Source organism: Mustela nigripes, chromosome 7 (genome assembly GCF_022355385.1).
Source record: "Mustela nigripes isolate SB6536 chromosome 7, MUSNIG.SB6536, whole genome shotgun sequence".
Lineage (NCBI taxonomy): Eukaryota > Metazoa > Chordata > Mammalia > Carnivora > Mustelidae > Mustela > Mustela nigripes.
In genome coordinates this window covers 49,757,859-49,779,166 of record NC_081563.1, presented here as the reverse complement: position 1 = coordinate 49,779,166, position 21,308 = coordinate 49,757,859, and the positions used below count along the sequence as shown (strand labels likewise).

Below are 21,308 nucleotides of genomic sequence, written 5' to 3'. Positions count from 1 at the left end.
CGGGGCTCGATCCCAGGACCCTGAGATCATGACCTGAGCCGAAGGCAGAGGCTTAACCCACTGAGCCACCCAGGCGCCCCTATCTTGCTTTTTCTTTACAAAATATACTTCAAAGTAACCAAGTAACTAATGAGGGCAAATTTTTTTATAGGAGACAGTACTAATAAATAAAGATATGATAGAATTGGAATATCACCACTTTGTACCCCCTAATGAAATAATGGATCTAGGCAGTGATCTTCAGTGGCTGTTAACATCACAAAATGAGAGCCTGACCTATAGATGAAACAAAATTGACCACAAGCTGATAATTGTTAAAGCCTCAGTGGTAGGAATATGGGGGTCCATTATGCTCTTCTCTCTAATTTTGTAGATGTTTGAAGTTTTCCATAACAAGCTAAGAAAAGAGAACAAAAATGAACAGAGCAAGAAAAAATAAAATCAGCAGAGACTCCAAGGAGATTCCAAATCACTGGAATGTTCCGTGACTATCACCATCACCCCACCCCCCAAACTGGGCACAGAACTGACTTTTCAACTGCCACTGTCAGGGCCCCTGCTCTTCTCACCTGGAACTGTGAAGTTAGCTTCTGGATCTCCAGGCCCAGTTGCTGCTCCACTTCCAGGCCCAAACTTTCCTCTGCTGCCAGTCTAGACAGAGCTGCTGCCTCATGCAATAGAGGCTTTGGATCCAGAAACAGGAAGTGAGATTTGAGCCCAGTCCAGGCTGCTCCCCTTCCCACTTGCTAGCTACTCACAGGTAAGTTCTTCTGGATCAGGACCAGGAAGGAACCTGGGGCCCACGCTGCCAGATGCTGCTGAGTTTTGCCCAGAAACCAGACCAAGGTGGTCTGCAGGGTACAGAGCCCCAGAGCAAGTGGTGCGGGACCTGGGGAGAGGAGGATGGAGTATCTGAGGGGTCGCAGAACCCCTCTGGGAGGAAGCAGGCTTCAGAACAGAGTAAAGGAATAACGGGGACATCTTCAACTGTTCTGTTGCTCCATACTCAGCACCTTGTCTCACCTGGAGGCTGACAGAGGAGCAGCCCTGACCTGAGTTCTCGAAGGGCATCCAAGAGAGGAGGGAAGAGCTGTTGCAAAAGTTCGGTGGTATGAGAGGATGCTGCAAGGCTGCTGTGATCTTCACCAGCAGATCCCAAGGCCTGGCAGAAGCCTGAAGATGAGGGATAAGGTTTGATGAGGAAGGAGTAATCTGGGGCTGTTTCACTCCCAATGCCCCTTTCTTCTCACCTTGGTCCCAGCTCCAGGTAAGAGACTGATGAAATAGGTTGCGACACAAAGAAGCCAACTCCTTCTCACACTCCTGAGGCAGGGATGCTAGTGGGAGAAAGGGTCTGGAGCCTGAAAAGAGGCCTCTCTTTTCCAGAACCACCGCCCACTCAAGGACCGGGGAAGAGGGGAGGCTGCCACCAAGACTCAAGACTTGAGTAGAAAGGAAAACTGGCCTTGAAACCCAGATGCTAGAGCCTGTCGGGTCAGGAGGGGGTTAGAGAGGTAGGAGTAAAGGGTGGGGGAAGTAGTGTTCATTCTAAAGGGTCTGTTTCTGCAGTCCGCTTGGCAGGGGAGTGACGTGGCTAGGGAGAAGAAAGAGACCCCGGTCTGCCCAAAGGCCCATCCAGGCCCCATCACTCACCCTGACCCAGTGCCTGACTCAGCTGTTGTGCCGCTGCCCTGCGGTCCCTCCAGGGTCCTAGACTTAGGTCCAGACTCTGAGCACAAGCTGCCCACAGCAGGGTCCAGTACCGGCTCCACAGGGCTCCAGCCCCTTCAAGCCCCAGTCCACTGGTGGCTGAATCTGCCACACCCCCCAGCAGCCCCAGCAGCCCCGGCAGCAGCTCCCGCTCTTCTTGGCACCGACTGCGGAGTTGATCCCGCAAGCCCGCTCCCTTGAGCGCCTCACCTAGCTGACCCGCCACCTGGCAACCCCGTTCCCCTGTCAGGAGGCGGAGCACACGGGCCGGCGGGAAAGGGCGCGCTGCCCCAGGGACATGGCTCAAGGCTTTTTCCTGCAGCTGGTGGTAGGCGGGAAGCGCCAGCAGCACGTCGGCAAGTTGGGAAGACAAGCCGGGGCTGGCCGCCTCCCGACCCAGAGCCCGAAGCTGCATCTCGATGGCAGCATCCAGGCGCTGGGCCGCCAGTCCGATAGGGCGCGCCAGGAGTAACGGTACGGGAGTCTCCCGTAGGCCGATTTGCAGCACAGCTCTTCGGGAGGGGTGCAGTAGCAGGTCGCGGCACAGCTGAGGCCAGGGGCCGGGGTCGGGGCCCGGCGCGCTTGCACGCATGATCCTCAAGAGGCGCACGGCTGCCTGTAAGTGGCGGGCGCAGTCCCGGGCTTGGAGGAGCTGCTCCCGCTCGCGATGCAGCCGCAGCAACACTGCCCGAAGACGCTGCAGCGCGGGAGGGATCGGGCGGCCCGCTGCCGCCTCCCGCCACCAGTCCGCCGCGCCCTCGTCCTGGTGCTCTCTGGCGTCCGCCGGCGCCGCCCAACACGGCCGCCCTCCCCGGGCTCCACCGGGCCGCGGGTCTAGGCAGGGGATGCTCCCGGCAACCGGCAGCCACGACCAGCCACGAAAGTCCCCGCCAGGAGTCCCCGCCTGCCTTCTCTCCCACTGCTCCTCCACGGCGCCTCCGGGTTGCGCCCTCAACGGCGGCAGGGTAGGAAGCGGAGGCAGAAGGCCACCAGAGCGAGATGCCTGGGCCATGGGGCGCCGCGTCCGGGACGAACCCAACGATTCCCACTTCCCCGCACTGCCCAACGCCCGCTGCCGCCGGGACTCCGCCCCGTCCCAAGAGCCGTCATCTCTAGCCCTGGAGCCGCCGGGACCGTCATGGACTCTCTCGCGCTCCGTAAGCGGAGGCTTCTGCCCCTAATAAAGATGGCGGTCTACCCTGTGCTACTCCGCCCCCCCTATTTCCCCCCACCCTCCCGGCGGTATCAAATACCAGGCCGTCTTTCACTTTCGGGTTACTGTTGATGGGAGATGGCGCCGATTCCGAAGGCAGTGGGGCGGATAAAGCTAGGTAAGCAGGTGTGACAAGACGACAAAGAGGTCCAGGAGGGGAGGGACAGCCCCACTTGGGTTTACCTGTTTTCAGTAGGGTCTTGTGCTTTACGGGGTGGGCGAAAGGCTCCGGCCCATCCTTCCCAAGTCCCTTGACGCGCCACCGCCTTCTTTTACTATAGACTGCCCTCTGCAGCCTGGCTGCCCGCTGGAGGTCGCTGCTGTCCCCAAACTCTGCCAGGAATTCGGTCCCGAAGACTACGGCGCCGAGGTAAAAGGACTCCTAGCTCCCCCTCGTCCCGTTTCTCTTGGTCACGCCTCTCTCCAGCCACACTGGGCTCGGAGGGCTCGGTAGAGGCGTAGCCTGGGGCTCGTGCTTGGAGGAGCGCGTGGCAAATGGAGGGTGGTGAAAGTGGGCAGGATTGGGCGGACGAGGGTCTGGGCTGAGAATTGGGGAGTGGATGGGAGTTCCTTAGGGTAAGATAATATGAATAGAGGGAAGAGTGTGAGCAAAGACACCAAGGCAAGGAAAAGTTTAGAAAACTTCACTGAAGTGAGACTTGAGTGGTTTGGTTGGAACTGCAAGAAATGAAGGGGGGGAGGAGGCAGCAAGTGGCTTGAAATGCTTGGATGTCCTCAAGTAGGTTACAGGGTTATTGAGGAGGGGACAGGATCAGATTTGGGAGCACTTAAGAAGCTGTATTTCCAGCTGCTTCCTGGGTATCTCCAAAACCTCAAATTCAGCAATTCCGTTAGTTAATTCATCTACTTTGCAAGTTGATTGCTTTTCCTCTAACCTTAGTTTTGGCTAGTAACACAAACGGACATCCAGTTACTTAATGCAGAAATCTGGGAATCATTGTATATAATCCTCCCTTTCCTTTACCTCACACATTTAGCCAGTCACTAAAATCCACTTTGGAAATGTCTCTCTCTTTCTCTCTCTCTTTTTATAAAAAATTTTATTTATTTACTCGTGAGAGACAGAGAGAGAGGCAGAGGGAGAAGCAGGCTCCCCGCTGGGCAGGGAGCCCCATGTAGGACTCCATTCCAGGACCCCGGGATCATGACCTTAGCCTAAGGCAGATGCTTAACTGATTGAGCCACCTAGGTGCCCCTGGAAATGTCTCTTGACTGTAGCCCATCATTTCCATTCCTGCTTCTGCTGCCCCTGCCTTAGCTTAAGAATTCATTCTTTCTGTCATAGGGGCCTGCCAACTAAACATCCCACCCCTAGAATCATGTCCTCCCCACCCCCCACCCCACCCCAGTGCTGTTTCACTTGAGTGTTTGACTTGAGTGCTTCACTCCCCAGATGAGGTCCACTCCCATCCCTAACAAGACAAAGTCAAAACTCCCTGGGTCACACAGGGTTCTTCAGAGCCAGCTCCTGGCTGCATCTCTAATAGAATAGTCTCCTCACCAATCACTCTGCCTTTGCTCACTCACCACACTTACTGAGCGCCACCAATGTACCAGTTTGGGGCACTGGGAAGACAGCAGTAAACCAAACACAAAAATCCTTTTAGTCAGTGAATTAGAAGCATCTAGTGGAAGCAGCCAGTCAACAAATAAACAATATAGTATGCCAGATATGAAAAATACAAGGAAAAATAAGAAGAGTAGGGAGTGCTGGAATGAAGTTGAGTTTCTCTTTTTAAAGATTGTAGTCAGAAAGGGCCTCCTGGGAAAGGTTTAGCAGGCAGGGATCTGAAGGGGTGAGCCATTCACTGGGGAAAGAACATTGCAGGGAGAGGAAGTAACAAGCACATAAGCCCTGAGATGGGAACACACTTGGTGTGTTGTAGGACCTTCACAGACCACTGACCACTGTAGCTAGAGGTGGGACCAGAGGAGAGATGATTCATGGAGGACTGGGGAGCCAGATCGTGGTCAGCCACATGGTGAATTAAGACCATAGCACAGACTGTGCCTTGGGGAGAGGTAGAAGGTCAAGATCATCCCTTTTTTTTGGTTTGTTTTTAGAGATGGCTAGACTGGGCCAGTTAGGAAATTGAATTAAACCCAGCAGGAAATTGAATTTGAGAATAAGACTTGATGAAAGCCCACAGCAGTGTCAGTGAAGATGCTGTTGAGTCAGAACTATCTCCTGAAGGATAACCTACCTCTGAGACTATTTAGAAAGTTGACCATACCTCCCTGATCTGAATCCTTGCTATGCATTCGTTTAGCACTCTGGTGTTTCATGTGGCTTCTAAGTTTCCTAGTCAGTGGGCCACCATCTAGTCAGGGCTGTGCTCTGTTTACACCTGAATGGCCCCAGAAGGACAAGATGGCTCCTGTCCTCCTCCAGAGCTGACACTAAACGAGGAATCTTGTAAGAACCACAGAATGTAATGGGAGAAGCCTTGAAGAGTCTTATCTCATATTGTGAATGATGAAGCCAAGGTTCAGAGAGGTTAGATGACTTGTCCAGAGTCAATCTCCAGGCAGTATGGCAAAGCCAGAACTAAGATGCAGGCAGCAAAGTGTTCTTTCCGGTTCCATGCTTCTTGCCAATTGAAAGTGCAATAAAAAGCAGTAAATAATAAGGTTCTAAATTGTATAACACAGACTATGTGAGTACAGCTTGGCTGAGTGAGAGCAGAGATCACTGGAGATGAAGAGGTTTGAGGGAAGATGGAATTTGAACTGAATCTTGAAAGTAAGACAGGTGTGGTGAGAAGCTTAGAGCCAGGAGGGATTTAGGGACAGCTGGAGGGACAATCCCAACACTAGAAGAAACCTGAGAACAGAGGGACGACAGCAGCCAAGCAGGAGGAAATTATGGAGGAAGATTAGGAGGGTCAGCCTGGGCTTTCTGGAAGGCTCCAAATCCCAGTGTGAGGAGCTAGACTCAATCCTGCCTATGGCCCTGGCAGCGGGGGATTACTGGAAGTTCCTGAGTAGGGAAGTAACTTCTGAGAGCTTGGTTTTGGGGGGAAACAGACGACGTGCAGGGGAGAGGCCAGCCAGGGATGCTGCGCTCATTTCAGCGTGATGTAGCTCCAGAGCGGGTTCTATGGGGTTGCCTGTATTTGAGGATATGGCAGGGTGTGTAGCTGGAAGGGCAGGTAAGAGGGCTCTTTCTGGGCCTCAGTGTAGCTGACATAGTGGCAAGTCAAGGGGAGGAGATCTTATATGACAGAGAAGGCTGGGCTGAGGGCCACACAGAACGCTTGGGAAGCAGGAGAGTGGTGAAGGAGGTGATAAACCAGGAAAACCAGAGCAGCGTGTCTTCAGGCCCTCAGCGGGGGAGAAAGTCAGCCAGTAAGGTTCTCCAGGCTGGCTGGGTGGGTTGTAGTCTCTATGGTGGAATAGTCGACCCAGCCAAGTCCCCCGTTCTCTCCTAGAGCTCCCCCAACACCAGCCTCCCCTCTCCTCCCCCTCCCAGGACATAGCGGATTTTCTTCAACGACTTGTGGCGAGTGATCCCCAGGGCCTGCACCGGATCCATGTGGACGGGAGCACTGGGCGGCTACAGCTCTGGCACCATGGTGGGGCGTGCAGGGGCCAAGCCCAGGGATCGAGGCTGGTACCCTGGGGAGGGCTGAGGAACCCTCAGATCTTCCTCTCTCTCATGTACCTTTTTCTTTCCCTTCTCCCTGTCCCTCCGGACAGATTACCTCCTGGACCATTTCTGCGATGAGGGGAAAACGCCTAGACAGAGTGACATGGCCAAGGGGGTCAAGGGACTGGGCACCTACTGTGGTCTCCGAAAGTCCTTCCTATATCCTCCTCAAGGGTCTGAGCCCTGCCCTCCTAGCCCCTCTGCCCCTTCCCCTGGTGGCTCAGACAGCCTACTTCAGGTGGCCATGCCCCAGAAGCTCCTGCTGACAGAAGAGGTGAGACTGTCAGCAAGGGGCCTCCCCTCGCCCAGTGCTCTTCTAACTGCCATGTGCCCTCATCCATCTGACCCCTAATCTGGACCTTTCGAGGTCCTTCCATCCTGCTGGCCTCCCTTTGTTTTTTCTCGTTCTCCCTCTCTCTCTTTTCCGGTCACCTGCCTTTTCTTCCCTAGGAAGCCAACCACCTGGCTGAGGAGCTAGTGGCTGAAGAGGAGCGCATGAAACAGAGAGCAGAGAAGAAACGACTCAAGAAGAAGGTGGCTGGAGGGCAGGAGGAGTGGGAACCCAGAGGGACTGGGGAGAGGGAAAGGGGGACACATTGTGAGGACAGGAAAGAACTTGGGGTAGCCCATAATGGATCCTCTTGGGAGAGGGGGCCCAGTGGGCTCAGAGCCTGGAGGGGAGGGCCTCATAGAAGCCCTATGGTGTGATGGTTCTGGAGTCACACTGTGCCGCCTGGGCTGAATTCTGCCTCGTTCTTACTGGGAGACCTCTGCCTGGTGAGTCTCCTGTCTGCTTTTTCACCTGTAACACAAGGATAACAACAAAACCTACCTCGTGGAGTTGCAGGGATCAAATGAGATAGTGTGTGCAAAGCTCTTAACCTGGTACACGACCTGTAGTCTCTACTGTACATGTAAAGAATTGGCTTCAAGGTACAGATTGTGTGTGTGTGTGTATTTACGTGTAGTGTTCAAAATAAATAATCAGCGTGAGCATCATTATTATTGCAGCGTCAAAAGGATCGCAAGCGACAGGAGCGCTTGGAGCAGGAGGGTGGGGAGCCCAAGGTGAGTGTCTCCAAGCAGGTATGAAGAACTCTAGGTGCCAGGAGGGTGGGAGCTCAGAGGGCAGACAGCTCAAGTGATCCCCATCTGCCTTCCCTCCAGGTCATGGCCACCCCAAATGGGGATGGGAGCCCCCCATCCAGCCCGGGGAACCCTCCTCAGGGACAGTGTGGTGAGGAAGAGGTGAGAGTCTCCTTCCTTTCTTGATCTCGGGCCCCCCCACCCCGCCTCCCTCTCTCCCTACTCCAGGACATATGTTATCCCCACTCCCTCCTAACTTTCCTTTCTGCTCACAGGACTCATTGGATCTATCTAGCACTTTCGTGTCTCTGGCTTTACGCAAAGTTGGGGATTGGCCTCCCAGTGCCCGCAGAGAGAAGGGACTGAGCCAGGAGCCTCGAGGCAAAAGCCGGAGCCCCCAAGAGAAGATGGGCCAGGAGGAAGCGAGCTCTCCAATAGAAGAGAGCCCCAGGCAGAGTCCTAAGGCAGAGGTGAGGTGACCAGTAGAAGTTCTCTGGCTCTAGGATTAAGAGATGTGGGTCAGGCTCCATCACTGACAGGGAAGGTAGGGCTGATCCCATCTTGCAGAAGTGTCATAAGAATTACAGAAGTTGGGAAGTTGGCAATAGTCATTGTTTGAACAAAGGAGAAGGATTTGGGGGTGCTGAGGCCTGAATCCTGCTTGACTTTGCTCCCCATCCCTAGGCATCTCCAGGACTGCTGGCAGTTGCCTTACAGCAGAGCCAGGAGCTGGCAAGTGAGATTCTCTCTTTCTCTCTCCTTCCTCACTTCACCCTCCCCGGGATAGCCCCATCTGAACCCTCCCACCTTCTCTCCTCCCCAGCACTGGGTACCAGCTTTGCCCAAAATGGCTTCTACCACAAGGCTGTGGTTCTCTTTACCCAGGCTTTGAAGCTCAACCCCCGGGATTATCGGTGAGTGGGGGCTTGGCCGCTGTGCTGGGAGGTCAGGGTGAGGCAGTGTTAAGGATCTAGACTTTTGGTCACTTTGTCTTTACCAGGTTATTTGGAAACCGCTCTTTCTGCCATGAGCGGCTGGGTCAGCCCATGCGGGCCCTGGCCGATGCCCAGGTGGCCCTTACCCTGCGACCGGGCTGGCCCCGGGGCCTTTTCCGCCTGGGCAAGGCCCTGATGGGACTGCAGGTAAGGGATCTGAGACTGGAAGTGTGGATGGAATTTGGGTGGCATGGGGTAGGGATTGGGTCTCTAATGACATTTTCTAGCAAAGCTCCTGGTACCACAGTGTCACAGTGTCAGTGGTCCTAGGAGCCGAGGCAAGTTTGAGGAAGGGGACAGTTTTAATTTCCTTCCCCTGCTTGATACCTAAACTTTCCTCTTTCTAATTGCTCTGGGACAAAAGCGTTTTGAAGAGGCAGCTGCTGTGTTCCAGGAAACTCTGAGAGGCGGCTCCCAGCCCGATGCCGCCCGGGAGCTCCACTCTTGCCTTCTGCACCTTGCTCTGGTAAGGGAACCCGGCCCACTGGCGGGCCCAGAGCGGGCAGCCGGAGAGCTGGCTGGGATTTCCACAGCGAGTGCTGCTCCTTTCCTCAGGATAGTGATGGCAGGGATGGGTGGGAGGAGGGGCATGGGCTGTGCTGCTGGAAAGGAGGAACAGGTGCCCCTCTCTCTCCCTTCTCAGCAGAATCAGCGAGGAGGAATCCGGGAGCCACTTCTGTCAACTGGGTTCCCACAGCCATTTTCCCAGGCTGGGCCTGGCACCTCAAGCCTCCTGTCTGTCATTCGTCCTCCAAGCACTGCTCCAAGAGCCGCTGGCCTTCTGTCTCCACCGCTGCATTATCCCCCGAGTCACCTGAGCCACTGTAACTCGACTCTTCCCCAGACTCAGAGTAGGAGACCCCATTCTCTCCATCTCGGGGACACCTCAAAGGGCTCTGGTATCCTGGGACTTCGGCCCCAGCATCTACCTCAGGCCAGATGATGGAGGACCTGTCCCTCATAGGACAAGGCCATGTGTGCCTCCCCTAGTTCCCTGCATATCTTGAGATCTTGTAGTCTAAAGCCATAATTAAAGATACCACTGGTGGCCGTTCCTGTTGCCAAAGAGACCTGATGACAGAAAGGAACCCCATGTCCACTGAAACAACCTTTCTTTGATTCTGAAGCAGATGGCTTCCTCTGGGAGCAGTAGAGAAAAATAAAATCCACCAAGGCTAAGGAGGGAACTGTACAGAAGTTCAGGTTTTCAGACTATATCAGACCCAGAAGGGAGCATCTGGGGCCTGCTCTGATTTTTGGCTCTGGGCACCTCATGCACCAGCCAGAGATCTGTGCTCAGGAGCAGGTTCAGGGGATGCCTGAGGCCTGAGTCCCACCCTGCCTCGTGGCAGATGCGCACATCTTCCTGAGCCCGGCCTCACCTTGTTCCTTCTAGCCCCAGCCCCTCATGCCTTGTTTCCTGTCACTAGGTGCACATTCAGACCTCTCCTTTGCCCAGGGGCCTCACCTTCTTCAACTGCCAGAAGGTTCACCGGGGTTTACATTTGGAAAATCCCTTACCAGGTCCTGCCTGGAGCTGGCAGGGTACACACATCTCCACAGCCCGCCCACCCGTGCTGGCTCTCCTGCTCATGGGACCCCAGCAGGCACCCCGGCTGCTGCTCCTGTGGCCGTGCTTTCTCCACTCCAGCACTAGGTGTTGTAATGAATGAGCACTTCCCCGTGTCAAGTTTACTCAGTATTTCGATCAAGGGTCATTGCCCCCAAAGAAGGCTGTCATTCCCTGCTTCCTGTGTAAGAATCATAATCTTATGGTTTCTCCTCGAAGATCCTGACAGCTGCCCCTGGCTGCTTCCTCCCTATCCCTTCCTGGGAGACTCAGCTCACTGAAATGTGGATCTGCAGGGGACTCAGGCCTCCCAGAATGCCTTGCCTGGAGGAACCATTCATCAGGAGAAATGATTCTTGCCCCCCTGTGGTCTTGCTCAACACCATTCATTGCTGTATAGGGGATGCTGAAAAACCTTCTTTATATAGGGCTTTCCCAGATTATTTTTGTTTAGAGAGCATGCTCTTTCAATACTGTATAGCAGAATGAAGTCTGCCAGCATGAGCTGGGTCACCTTGGGCAGGTCTTCAGGTCTGTGCCTTAGATCCCTCCTCTGAAAAATGGGGTCAATCCCTACTTCACAGGGCAGTTGTGAGAACTGAAAGTCAAAAGTGTAAGAAAATACCTACCAAGTGCCTGGTACACAATGGGTGCTAAATAAATTGGTTTTTATCTGCAATGGTCCTACATACTCATGATTCTCCCACAGTGGAAAGAGGGGATTATGAGTGAATTGTTGCTTATTTCACAAAATACAGAGCTCTGGGACTGTGGTCCTCCAAGTGCAGGCCCTGGACCAGCAGCAAACTGGGAACTTGCTGCAAATGTGTTCTCAGGCCCCACCCTAGAGCTTCTTAATCAGAAAGGACAACAGCAGGGCGCAGCAAGTTGCGTTTTATTAAGCCCTCTGGGCGATGTAATGCCCACCCACTTATTCTAGGACCTGGCAGAGGATACACCATCTGGAGACCACTTCGGTGGGCGAGGCTTGAGTTTTGACATCCGAGGATTGATTATGGGAGATATGGATTATGGAGAGGAATTTAGGAGGCCTCAAGTGGAGGGAGATTACAGCTCAGAGCCAATTAACTTGACTAAATCATACCTTCCTAACAAGAATTATTTGCTCTGGAAGCTCTTTGCTCATGCCTAGTTGGGGAGATGTGGTTGTGTTTGTTTGAGGAGTGATTACATTATGATGACTCCATAAAAGGCCTGTTCGTGTGGCCATCTTGTTCTAGGCAGCAGGGAGCTACTTCTCTGCTTTGGGGACTCCACTAGGATTCCCCAAAGAATGGGCACCCATCACCACTGTGTGGTATCTTTGCTTTGAAGCTGAGCTGGCTCTTTGCTTTTCAAGCCTCTCAAACAAATATTTCCCTCCCCAGTATCCCTTGACCTATCCTAGACTTGAATCTTCTCCAAGAGCCACAGGACTTCTGACACCTTGTCCCCATTTTGTCCCACACTCACACTGCTAACTGATAGGGTTCCAACCCAGCAGCCAGAGTTCTGAGTCCCTAGGGTGTAGAAGCACAGTGACCAATCATCCCAGTTTTCCTGGGACAGGGATTTCCTGGAGTGTGGGACTTCCCGTACTGAAGCTGGGAAAGTCTTGGACAAACACGAATGAGTCAGTCACTCTAAAGGTTCAAGAGAGGCAGCCCTTAGGAAGCAGATGAAGGGAATAAGGAGGGGCCTGGACCAGAATCAGGGAGTGTGTGTGTGTGTGTGTGTGTTGTCTATGTGTATTGAAAGGGCAACACAGATGTAAAGAATACTTTTCACACATAATGGCTGACAAATTCTTAGCTCTACACTAGTAGTCATTAGTTCTGTCCATGATGCCGTTTTTCCTTCCAGTCGCCCAGGTTTGTGAGGCGGTCAGTGATGGATTCAATCTTTGGTCACTGGGATAATCACACAGACTCCTCTTTCCTTACAGCCTCCTCCATTCCCCAAGTCTGGCCCTGAATCCCCTCAGCTCTTACCTTCCACAGTGGCCAGAGATCTACTCCTTCCTCAGGCCCCTGCCAGTCCCTGGTCTCCCCTACACTTGCAGGCAGATGAGCTGGCTCCAACACTGGTCAACCTCTCCTCTCTAAAATCTCCACCGACCAGGATCAAGCTACAGTACAAGGCCTAAATTCCTACCTTTGGCCCTTTCTCCTCTGCTTTCTTCGTAAACCATTTTCTTCTTTCAGTTAGGCCCAGTCGCAGTTACAGGGACAGAGCCTGCAATGGCCAAAAGCATGAGCCCAAGTCACCCACACAAGCAGCTTAGTGCCAGCCCCAGCACTTAGAAGCTTCACGACCAGGTGATGGGGTGGTCTTGGGCTTCTGTGATTCAGTCTCTTTACACTTAAAATGAAATTAAAGTCTGCTATCTTCTAGGATAACTGTGAAGATTAATCCATGCAAATCCCTTGAATTGTGCTCAGTAAGGGGTAGCTATTGTCTAACAACACCAGGTTCCCTTCTGCCTTCCAGTCTTATTCTCTCTCCCTGAAAGAACCTTTCCTGGGACCTCCACCTGCAACTCAGACCCTAGCTGACTCCCCTTGGATCCCCAAGAAAGGTCACTCTCAGAGCATTCTTGAGAATGAGACTGTGGGATCTGGGCAGAAGCATGGAAAGGTCTGAGGGGGGAGGAAGGGCAAACACGGAGAAAGGGAAACCAGGAAAGAGCCTAAGCATGGTCTTGTGAAGATCAGCAGGAATGGCCCTGCTTAGTGGTAGGCCTCTTCCCCCACCCCCCATCACACTGCCAGAGAGTGATTAATTACCAGCAGAATAAATTAGTCTCAGAAATGTTCACCAGTGGGGGTAGGCTGTTGACTTCACCCACAAGGCCCCAAGCCACTACTCCAAGCTCCACCTCAGTGGGCCTCCCAATCTTTCTGCCAAGGCCACCATCTTGGCGGGGACATTTCCTGCCCAAGTGCAGGGCAGAAGTCACAGAAGTAGGGTTGTGGCCCTTCTTCCTGGGGGGCTTCAATTAGCCTGTGTCCCAGTATAGGGCTCTTTCAGCAGAGGTAGGAGAAGGGTCAAGACCCCATTAACAAGAAACCTCAGGGTGGGGAAAGGGTAGATCAGGTGGGTCATTGTCACTGTGGGGCCACCTAGAGGTTAGAAGCAAGGTAGGGGGTGGGTGAGGGGCTGAGGAGGCTAGAGAATCAAAGACCTGGTGGAGTCCTGCCACCAAAGGCAGTCAGTAGGGGTGGGTCGCCCATAGCTACCAGAATCCCATCTCCTACTCCTCGGCTCAAAGTTTCCAGAGCACCGTGAGGGCTGACAAGCACTGGCTCTGAAGCCTGGCGGGATGCATAGATCCAAAGCCTGACCTAATGGCTCTTGCTTTGTGAAATGGGCATCATTATATCACCAACCTTACAGAGTTGCTACCAGGGTTAAAGGAGACATGGAGTTTAAAGCACTCAGCCAAACGAGGAATCTGCACAACAATCACCGATTTTGTTCTTACCACCACACGCGCTGGGACTGAGGCCTCCTGCGACTGAGTCTCAATTTTATTCTCAACAACTGGGAAAAGTGAGCGTCTGGACTATGAGCGGGAGAAGGCCGGATCCACACCCTCCCTCCACCCCGGAAGCCAAATAGGGCGCGGGGCACGGAGGTGAGGAGACGGGCCCCAGAGCCCGGCTGGCCGCGGCTTTGCCTTCAGTCGACCACCTGAATCTCTTCTTCTGTCAGGTGGTGCCCGGAGTCCGGTGGGCCGGGGCCCGGGTCGGGGCTGGGGCCTGGGGAGCCATCCAGCCGCTGCAGGCCGCACGGGACTTCGGGGGACAGCGCACTCAGCGAGGCCACGTCGGCGCGCATCTCCTCCACGTCGCGTCTGAGCTTGGCTCGCCGGTTCTGGAACCACGTGACAACCTGTGCGTTGGCCAGACCGAGCCTCGCCGCCAGCCCGTCGCGCTCCGAAGGCGCCAGGTACTTCTGGAAGACGAAGCGTCGCTCCAGCTCCAGCACCTGCTGCGCGGTGAACGCCGTGCGTGACTTTCGCCGCCTGCGGCCGGTCGGGCCGGGGCCCAGCGCACCCGGGGCTGCGCGGCCTGCGAGGATAGGGCGGGGGTCAGTCTCCGGCCTGCGGGAAGGGGAAGCTGAGGCGGGGCCGAGGGTGTGTGTGGTTGGGGACGTAGCTTAAGCCAGGGGCGGGGAGGCAGAGGTGGGAGAAGGCGGACAGGCGCCAGAACCGCAGCCGCTCACCCAACCAGGGTTCAGGCCGAGGGTACTGGGGGGCATAAAGTGAAAGGGGCCACGTGGGTATGGGAGGCCCAGTCTCGAGGGCATCTTGCTGAGGTGAGGGAGTGGAGGGAGGACGGGCCAGAGACGACTTGGCGCAGAGGCAGGCCATCTGGGGCAGGACCTTCGAGGCTTTGGGGCCGGCAACCAGGCGGGGACCAACCATTGTCAAAGTAGGGGCAGCTGGCCCCGGACGATGAGTGCTAACAGGAACCGGACCATGGCCTTCTAGAGACACATGGGTCATGATGGGCACTCTTGGTTAACACTTGTTTAGTGACACGGCGCCTCCTCCTCCAGCCCAAAAGAGAGGTATGGGGAATCAAAGGGGTAAAGAGAGGCAAAGTACGTGGTCCCTTGATCCCTACCTCCGCAAGGACCTTCTGCTCCTGTGCGTTCTCCTGAAGAGAGCGGCGTGGAGCAGAGCAAGGTCCCCCCCGAGAGGCTCGAACCTCGCCTCCCAGCACTTTCTGCACTGCCCTTGCCCTAGCTCATTCGTTTACAGCCTCCCGCTCAGGCCTTTTGTCTCCTCACAGGTCTCTCTTTGTCGCATTTGGCCCGCCTACGGTGAACGGACCCACGGGGCACTCACTTCTCGACAGGCCGACCCTTCCCCTCGGCGCTGGCAGCCTCCAGGAGCTGCCGCGAAGCCTGGAAACTATGGACGGGAGGGGAGGATCGGGAGATGCAAGTCCCGGCACGAGAGTTGAGGGCTGGGGGCGGATTAGGGTGGCGGCCAGGGTGAACGAAGGTTCGAGACCCGGACCGGGAGGAGACCGATGGGGAGAAGGTCGAGTCAAAGTGCGTGACCTCGCCGGCGCTGTACCTTCAGAGGACTCCGGAGCGTGCCCGTCGAGTCCGAGGAAAGTTTTACTGGTCAGCTCCTCCAGCGCGCACAGAGGCGACGTGGAACCAGGGCTCGACTCTGGAAGCTGAGACGTAGAAGGTCCTCGGGTAATCCTGCGCGGGCCTAGGATGTCTGCGATGCTGAATAGTGTCCGGGGTGTCCGAGGCTGGGGTCCCGAGTTCATGGCCGGTCAGGTTGTGGCGGTCCCGCCGCCGGCTGCGATCCGCTCCGCAGCTGCCTGGGCCCCAGCGAGCGGCTCCCGATCTGGGCCCCCAGCCTGGGACCCGCCCCCCGCGCTGGGCCCGAGCCCCGTGTGCCCCTCCTCCTGCGCCCCCAACCCCCAACTCGGGGCGGCGCGGTGGGTCTGGAGGTAGTAGATAACCCGGCAGCGGTATTTCTACAGGGTGGGGAGGCTCAGAGAGAAGCCCCAGAACAACCTGCCGTACTGGGCCGCTGAGCTGCTTCGCGCTGCGGGGTGCGGCCCGGTGCACATTCTGGCTGGACCCTTCCTGGACGGCCCCTAGTTTCTGTGTGCCACTGACTCCCCGCCAAGCCGCTGCGCTGGCTCATAAACTAGTCGGCAATAAAATTGCTTCCCCTGGCCCCAGCGGATGGGGATTTGCAAAATTCCGAGGAGGGATACCAGAGCTGAGTGTTCTAGGATGCCCTATCTCTCCTAGGAAGGACCTCAGTCTCCCGACCTAGCCCCCTCGTCCCAGCCCCACCCCTGCGGAACGCTCTTAAAGAGGTCCTGGCGGCTGGAAGTTATTAGTGCGGCGCGAGGGGGCTGGGGGGAACTCGAGACTCGGCAGGACCTGGCCTGGCAGAGTGTCTGCGACCGGGAGCATTGGGGATGCGATGTGGAAGCAAAGGCAGGTGAGCGGACTCCTCTGGCTCTCTGGACCCAGGCCAGGCCACCGCGGCTCAGAGGCCCTGGGAAAGTCAAAACACACGAAGAAGCGGAGGAGACCTGGGCCTCAGGAGAGAGGACACAGCAAATCCAGAGCTAGCACTACTGCCTGGGCTGGGTCTTTGCCAAGGAAGTCTGGCCTCCACAGAGACCCATCAGCCGATCTGTCTTTACCTCCTTATTAAGCTCCTGTAGTTCAAATAAGGATTCCCCAGCCTGGGAAGCCCAGAAACCACTGTGTAGGAGCAGCAATGGGAAGGGCCACTGGTCACGCCTCATAGAAAAGTGACCTGAATGCCAGACTTCATGGACCCAAACAGATCCTGGGACAGAAACCCCTGCCACCTCAGGGACAAACTCTAAAGTCTAGTGTATTCATTCCTTTTTTCTTTTTAAGATATTATTTGAAAGACAGCATGAGGAAGCAGGCTCCCTGCTGAGCAGGGAGCCCGACCTGGGGCTCAATCCCAGGACTCCAGGATCATGACCTGAGCCAAAGACAGACACTTAACCGCTTAACTAACTGAGCCACTCAGGTGCCCCAGGGATATTCATTACTATCCGATTTGTGTCCTTTTCTTTCTTTTCTCCCCCACCTGTTCTAGTACTTAGCTCTCATCTAGGTGAGCACTCCATAGCGCTCCTTTGTAGGAAGAAGGCAGCTCTGGGAGAGGGCTGCTTTACCAGTGGAGGCCCAGGAAGGCATGTTTTGTTCACATAAACATGCCCAAATAGCTAGGGGATTCACAGCTGAGAGAGAAAAGCCCCACCACTCCCAAGGAGCTCACCATCCCTAAGGGACTTGCCTCCACAGGATTCTTCTGGTTTTTTCCAACAGTGCCAAGAAGTCCCTCCTGGACTGGCCATCACATCACCTCTGTAGACCTCTGCACCTCCCACCGCTTGTGCAATGACCCTCGGTGCCTGTTCCTTGGGGGGGGGGGGGGGGCAAGTAGAGCCTGCAGCTGAGGTGCCCTAAACAGAGCTTGGGAGATCTAAGGCACCTGGGCTGAAGACTCTTTAACAAGGACCAGAAGGCGCTTTGATGGTGGGGGTGAGGGAACCTCACATAGCCCGAGGCACTGGCCTGGCCTACCACCAAACAGAGGCGGAGAAACACACGGGAGTCCTCTTGGTAAGACCCTTCCCTGCTCCCCCAGCCTGAGCAGCACACTCAGCCCAGCGGGCCACTGCTGGGGCAGAGAGCAGAGCCAGGCCACGGCAGAAAATCCAGATGCATCAAGACCTTGCTAATTGGTTACTAATAGGGGGAGGTGGAAAGGGGCCAAGAGAGACCCTCCTGGCTGGAAGCCTCAGTCCTCTGAGGTTTCACTTAATCTGCATTTAAAGAGGGTCTCAGGAGCCTGCTGGAATCGCCTAGCTCAAGTCCCAAGCCTGTCACCAAACAGACACTCATGTGTCCTCTGCAGAGCTTTTAGGTCATCTCTTCCTTGCTCTCAGTTACTAGTGTATTTGTGGGGAGTACCCTCTCTCCTGAAGGGCCTTTGCCTTCCTCCTCTTCCATCTCTCCCGTCTCCTCCCGCCCCACCCCCCCACCCCCAGCAACCAGGCTCAAGTAATGCGGTTGGACAACGGAGCTGGGCCATCCTCATTTGGGGGACAAGAAAGAGAAGGAGAGACTGGTAAAGGCAGAAGGCCACCGACAGCAGAGCCTGTTAAGGTCAGCCCAGCGGCCAGGGTTGTGTCCAGACGATGGTGAGGCCACAGTAGGGGACTTCTTCCAGCAAAACCTCTGGAACCTGAGCTGGGAAGAAACTAGATCCGCTGATGGGGGTAGGAGGAAGGTGAATGATTAATGAGGGAGATTAAGAGATGAAACCTGGGTTCTGAGTTGGGGGTGGGGAGGAGGTTGTGGAGCTCCGCTGTCGTGTAGGCTTCCCTCACCCATACCTCCCACCCCAGGGTCCAACGCTCCCTGTCCCAGGCCTCCTTCACAGAGAGATTCATAGACACACACACCCACCCCCATCCCCCTCCACCCCCACCTGTGGTGGAGGTTTTCCTCTCTCAGGATTCTCAAGCAACCCCTTGTGGTCTCCCATCTCCTCGGATTCCCCTCATTGATTGTCCTTTCAGACATTGGGTGTCCTCTGCTCCTCTCCGTTATAGAGATCCCCACATTCCAACTTTCACTCCCTCAGAAGAGGCCTCTATTCCTATTTAAGGATGCTTTCTCACACCTCTGTTCATCACCCCCTTTCAGATGTCCTTTTCCTTGTAGCTCCACCTTCTCCCTCATTCCCTGACACCGTACCTGTCAACCACCTTGCCCACCTCAGCCTCCCACCTGGTGGGTTCCCTGACCCAGGCTCACCCCAAATTGATGCCCCTCTTGGCAGAGATCTGCTCAATAAACCACCTTCAGTCTCCAAATTTCCCTTCCTGCGCATTCCGTTGAATTCTGTGAATGTAAAGGGACGACTGGGGGGATCTTCGGAATAACCCCTTCGGGGAGGTGGAAGGACAAGAACAGTCATAGAGAGGTGCTTGGCCGCCCCTTTAGACCCTTAGGGAAGTCCGTTAGCCAGTGAGAGGGAAGTGTGAGTTAAGGGAGGAAACTCCAGGCAGCGGGGCAGGGCAGGGCAGCCCTTCATCTATCACACTTCAGAGCTTGTTTTCTCTTTCAGAAAATGTTGCAGAAAAGAATTGACTCAGACACTTAACATTTTAGTTTTGTTTCTTGGAGGGCCTTGCTTGGGTCTGTGATCCTGTGGCAGCCCTGTATGCTGGCTCACCGACCCCGTTGTTCTGTGGTTATGGAGGTTGTGTGCACCAGGGGAGTGGCAGGAGACTTGGACCCCATCCTCAACACACACACACACACACACACACACACTGAGACACACACACAGACCCACTGCTCCACCACCAGTGAAGTCCCTTGGACCCCATCCTCAACACACACACACACACAGACCCACTGCTCCACCACCAGTGAAGTCCCTTTTCCCTCCTTTTCTGCCCAACCCTGGTGCTGGAAGAGACAGGCCAGGCTGAGAGGGACTGGTTCTCACCTGGTGGGTTCCCTGCCCCTGTGCCAAAGGTGGGGGCAAATCTCGGTGCCCCTTTCCCCCAGGTGAGTGTGGACAGCTGAAATGGCTAGATGAAAAGGCACGGGGCAAGGGCCAACTCGACCCAGCAAGTGAGGACTGACTGACGCCTCCACCCAGAAGGGCTGCAAGGTCAAGGGCAGCACCCCCTGGAGAAGGCCAGCTGAAAGCTGGCCTCTTTGAACACAACCAAGTGACCAAGCACATTCTCGGTTGCCCAGCTCAAGAGAACTGGGCTTGATTCTCCCCGTGGTGCAGATCTTAACCTGAGTGACCCTGAGGCACGGACTCTGTGAGGTGAGGTGCAAGCCAGGGAGGGGATAAGGGACTCATAAATAGGGGAAGAGCAGTGCTCCGCCCTCAGCCCACAGCTGGCCTGCATCAGTCACCTTGGGAGATGGGAGACGAACTGCAGCTGCCTCTGCCACAGCCGCTGACAGACACAAAGACGGTTCTGCTGAGCTGGGGGCGAGGGGAGGCTGCCTGCTGCACCCCAGATCCCTGACTGAGCACCTTCTGCTGCCCCTTGGCCTCAAGCCATGCGCTGTTAAAAGCCTCATCCTGAGGCCTGGTTCCCAGGTCAGCCTTATCTTCTGACTGGGCCTTCTTGATGCCAAGCTTCGGCCAAGACCCAATCAGACTAGTCCCCAACTCCTGCAGCTGCTTAGGGACCCAAAATATCCTTAGGAGAATTTCTACTCTCTTTCCCCTTAAGCCCACACCTCTGGGGGGGCGAGGGAGGAGTGGTGGTGGTATTAATTCCTTAAAAATGCCCTTTCACCTGCAAACCCCTGGAGAAAAGCCTCAGTGGGGCATGCTTGAGTGGAGCCCATGCCGTGAGTCCCAGAAGACTGGGGAGGAGCCCAACTGATGCAGATATAATTAACCCCAAACCTCAAGATATATGCTGGTTTAGAGGCAGGCACAAAGGGGTCAAAAAGCCTGGGTTCTGGCTGAGGTGATACTTGGGCCTTGAAAGAACAGCTGGGTATGGGGTGAGGGAGAAGTATTCTAGGCATGAAGTCAGAAACGTGCGACCGTTTGGGAATCATGGAAATTCTGTCAGGCTGAAAGTTCTACAGTGTCCCCGCCCTGGTCCTCACTGCCCATTACACTTGAGGGCTCTTCCTTGCTTTCTGCAGTCCCTCCACACTGTGCTCTTCTCGTGACCTACAAACTTCATCTGTGTGTAGGGAAGGCCAGGTCTACTGTGCACTGGTCACTATGCTCAGGCCCCTCAAACATGCCCGCTTCCACCCCGGGACACCCCAGTCTCAGATACTCTTAGCCAGTTCACACCATCTTCACAGAATTCCTCCCCTAGGTCTTCTGCCACCCCATCTCTATCCCTGGAAGCTCCATGCCTTCAGCCCTCCCCAGCCGTGCACAATGACCACTTTGAATTCACTGGAGTCAGACTTGGGCCCGTAGAAGACTTAGGCTTCAAAGTTGAGTTCTGGCAACATTTATGCTGCGGGCTCCTTTCCCATTCATCCCAGATTCAGCCACAGCCCATTAGCTTCCTTCAGGAACTTCTTCCTCCATCTGTTACTGTCCCAGTCAGACAAGTTTCTGACTACCTTACTGAGAGGCTACAGAACAAGGAGACTGGCTGAATTTATGTTCAGAGCCCAAGGCTCATGGCTGGGCTCATACAGACAAGGAATGTTTGCTGAATTAATCAAGGAAATTAACAGCCTTCCTGCTTTCCTCTTGTTACCTGAAGTTGCCTTTGCTCTCCTGGGCACCACTTCCCTCTCCTCACCCTAGCTTCACCTAATCCAAGTACCTGAAGGCCTACTGAATCCTGTATGGACAAGCATGTCTCCACTCAACACCCTTGTGCTCCCTGTGTCCTAACCCCCTATTTTAAAAAAAATTATTCTTATATATTTTTTAGATTCTTTAGAGTTTTCTTTAAAATATATCAATCATCGGGGTGCCTGGGTGGCTCAGTGGGTTAAAGCCTCTGC

The 21,308-nt window shown here is 54.9% G+C and overlaps 3 protein-coding genes across 5 annotated transcripts in view; 1 reads left to right on the top strand and 2 right to left on the bottom strand.

Moving 5' to 3' along the window:
• CCDC142 (coiled-coil domain containing 142) overlaps positions 1-2,722 on the bottom strand; it is a 7,676-nt gene extending 4,954 nt beyond the window's left edge. The window contains exons 1-5 of one of the 2 annotated variants that reach the window (XM_059405772.1): positions 1,654-2,722; positions 1,251-1,337; positions 1,024-1,173; positions 759-889; positions 570-683 (exon numbers count right to left, since the gene is read on the bottom strand). In XM_059405772.1, coding sequence (XP_059261755.1) covers positions 570-683; positions 759-889; positions 1,024-1,173; positions 1,251-1,337; positions 1,654-2,722 — 1,551 coding nt within the window. The remainder of the gene's footprint in view (positions 1-569; positions 684-758; positions 890-1,023; positions 1,174-1,250; positions 1,338-1,653) is intronic. The other variant, XM_059405773.1, reaches the window with a different exon arrangement.
• A 206-nt stretch (positions 2,723-2,928) lies between these two features.
• On the top strand, positions 2,929-10,923 carry TTC31 (tetratricopeptide repeat domain 31). 2 transcript variants are annotated; one of them, XM_059405775.1, is made up of 13 exons: positions 2,929-3,041; positions 3,205-3,293; positions 6,417-6,519; positions 6,644-6,867; positions 7,044-7,127; positions 7,605-7,661; positions 7,761-7,841; positions 7,955-8,149; positions 8,364-8,415; positions 8,503-8,593; positions 8,680-8,821; positions 9,039-9,140; positions 9,321-10,923. In XM_059405775.1, the coding sequence occupies exons 1-13, from the start codon at positions 3,002-3,004 to the stop codon at positions 9,615-9,617; spliced, it is 1,557 nt and encodes a 518-aa protein (XP_059261758.1). In that variant the 5' UTR covers positions 2,929-3,001; the 3' UTR covers positions 9,618-10,923. The 2 variants fall into 2 exon arrangements, with proteins under 2 accessions (XP_059261758.1, XP_059261757.1); XM_059405774.1 differs by having other exon boundaries at positions 9,318-10,923.
• A 2,840-nt stretch (positions 10,924-13,763) lies between these two features.
• On the bottom strand, positions 13,764-16,460 carry LBX2 (ladybird homeobox 2). Its single transcript, XM_059407760.1, has 2 exons — positions 15,334-16,460; positions 13,764-14,317 (listed from the first exon to the last, which is right to left on the bottom strand). Exons 1-2 carry the CDS (start codon positions 15,536-15,538, stop codon positions 13,926-13,928), a joined length of 597 nt encoding a protein of 198 aa, XP_059263743.1. The 5' UTR covers positions 15,539-16,460; the 3' UTR covers positions 13,764-13,925.
• Between the last annotated feature and the right edge of the window lie 4,848 nt (positions 16,461-21,308).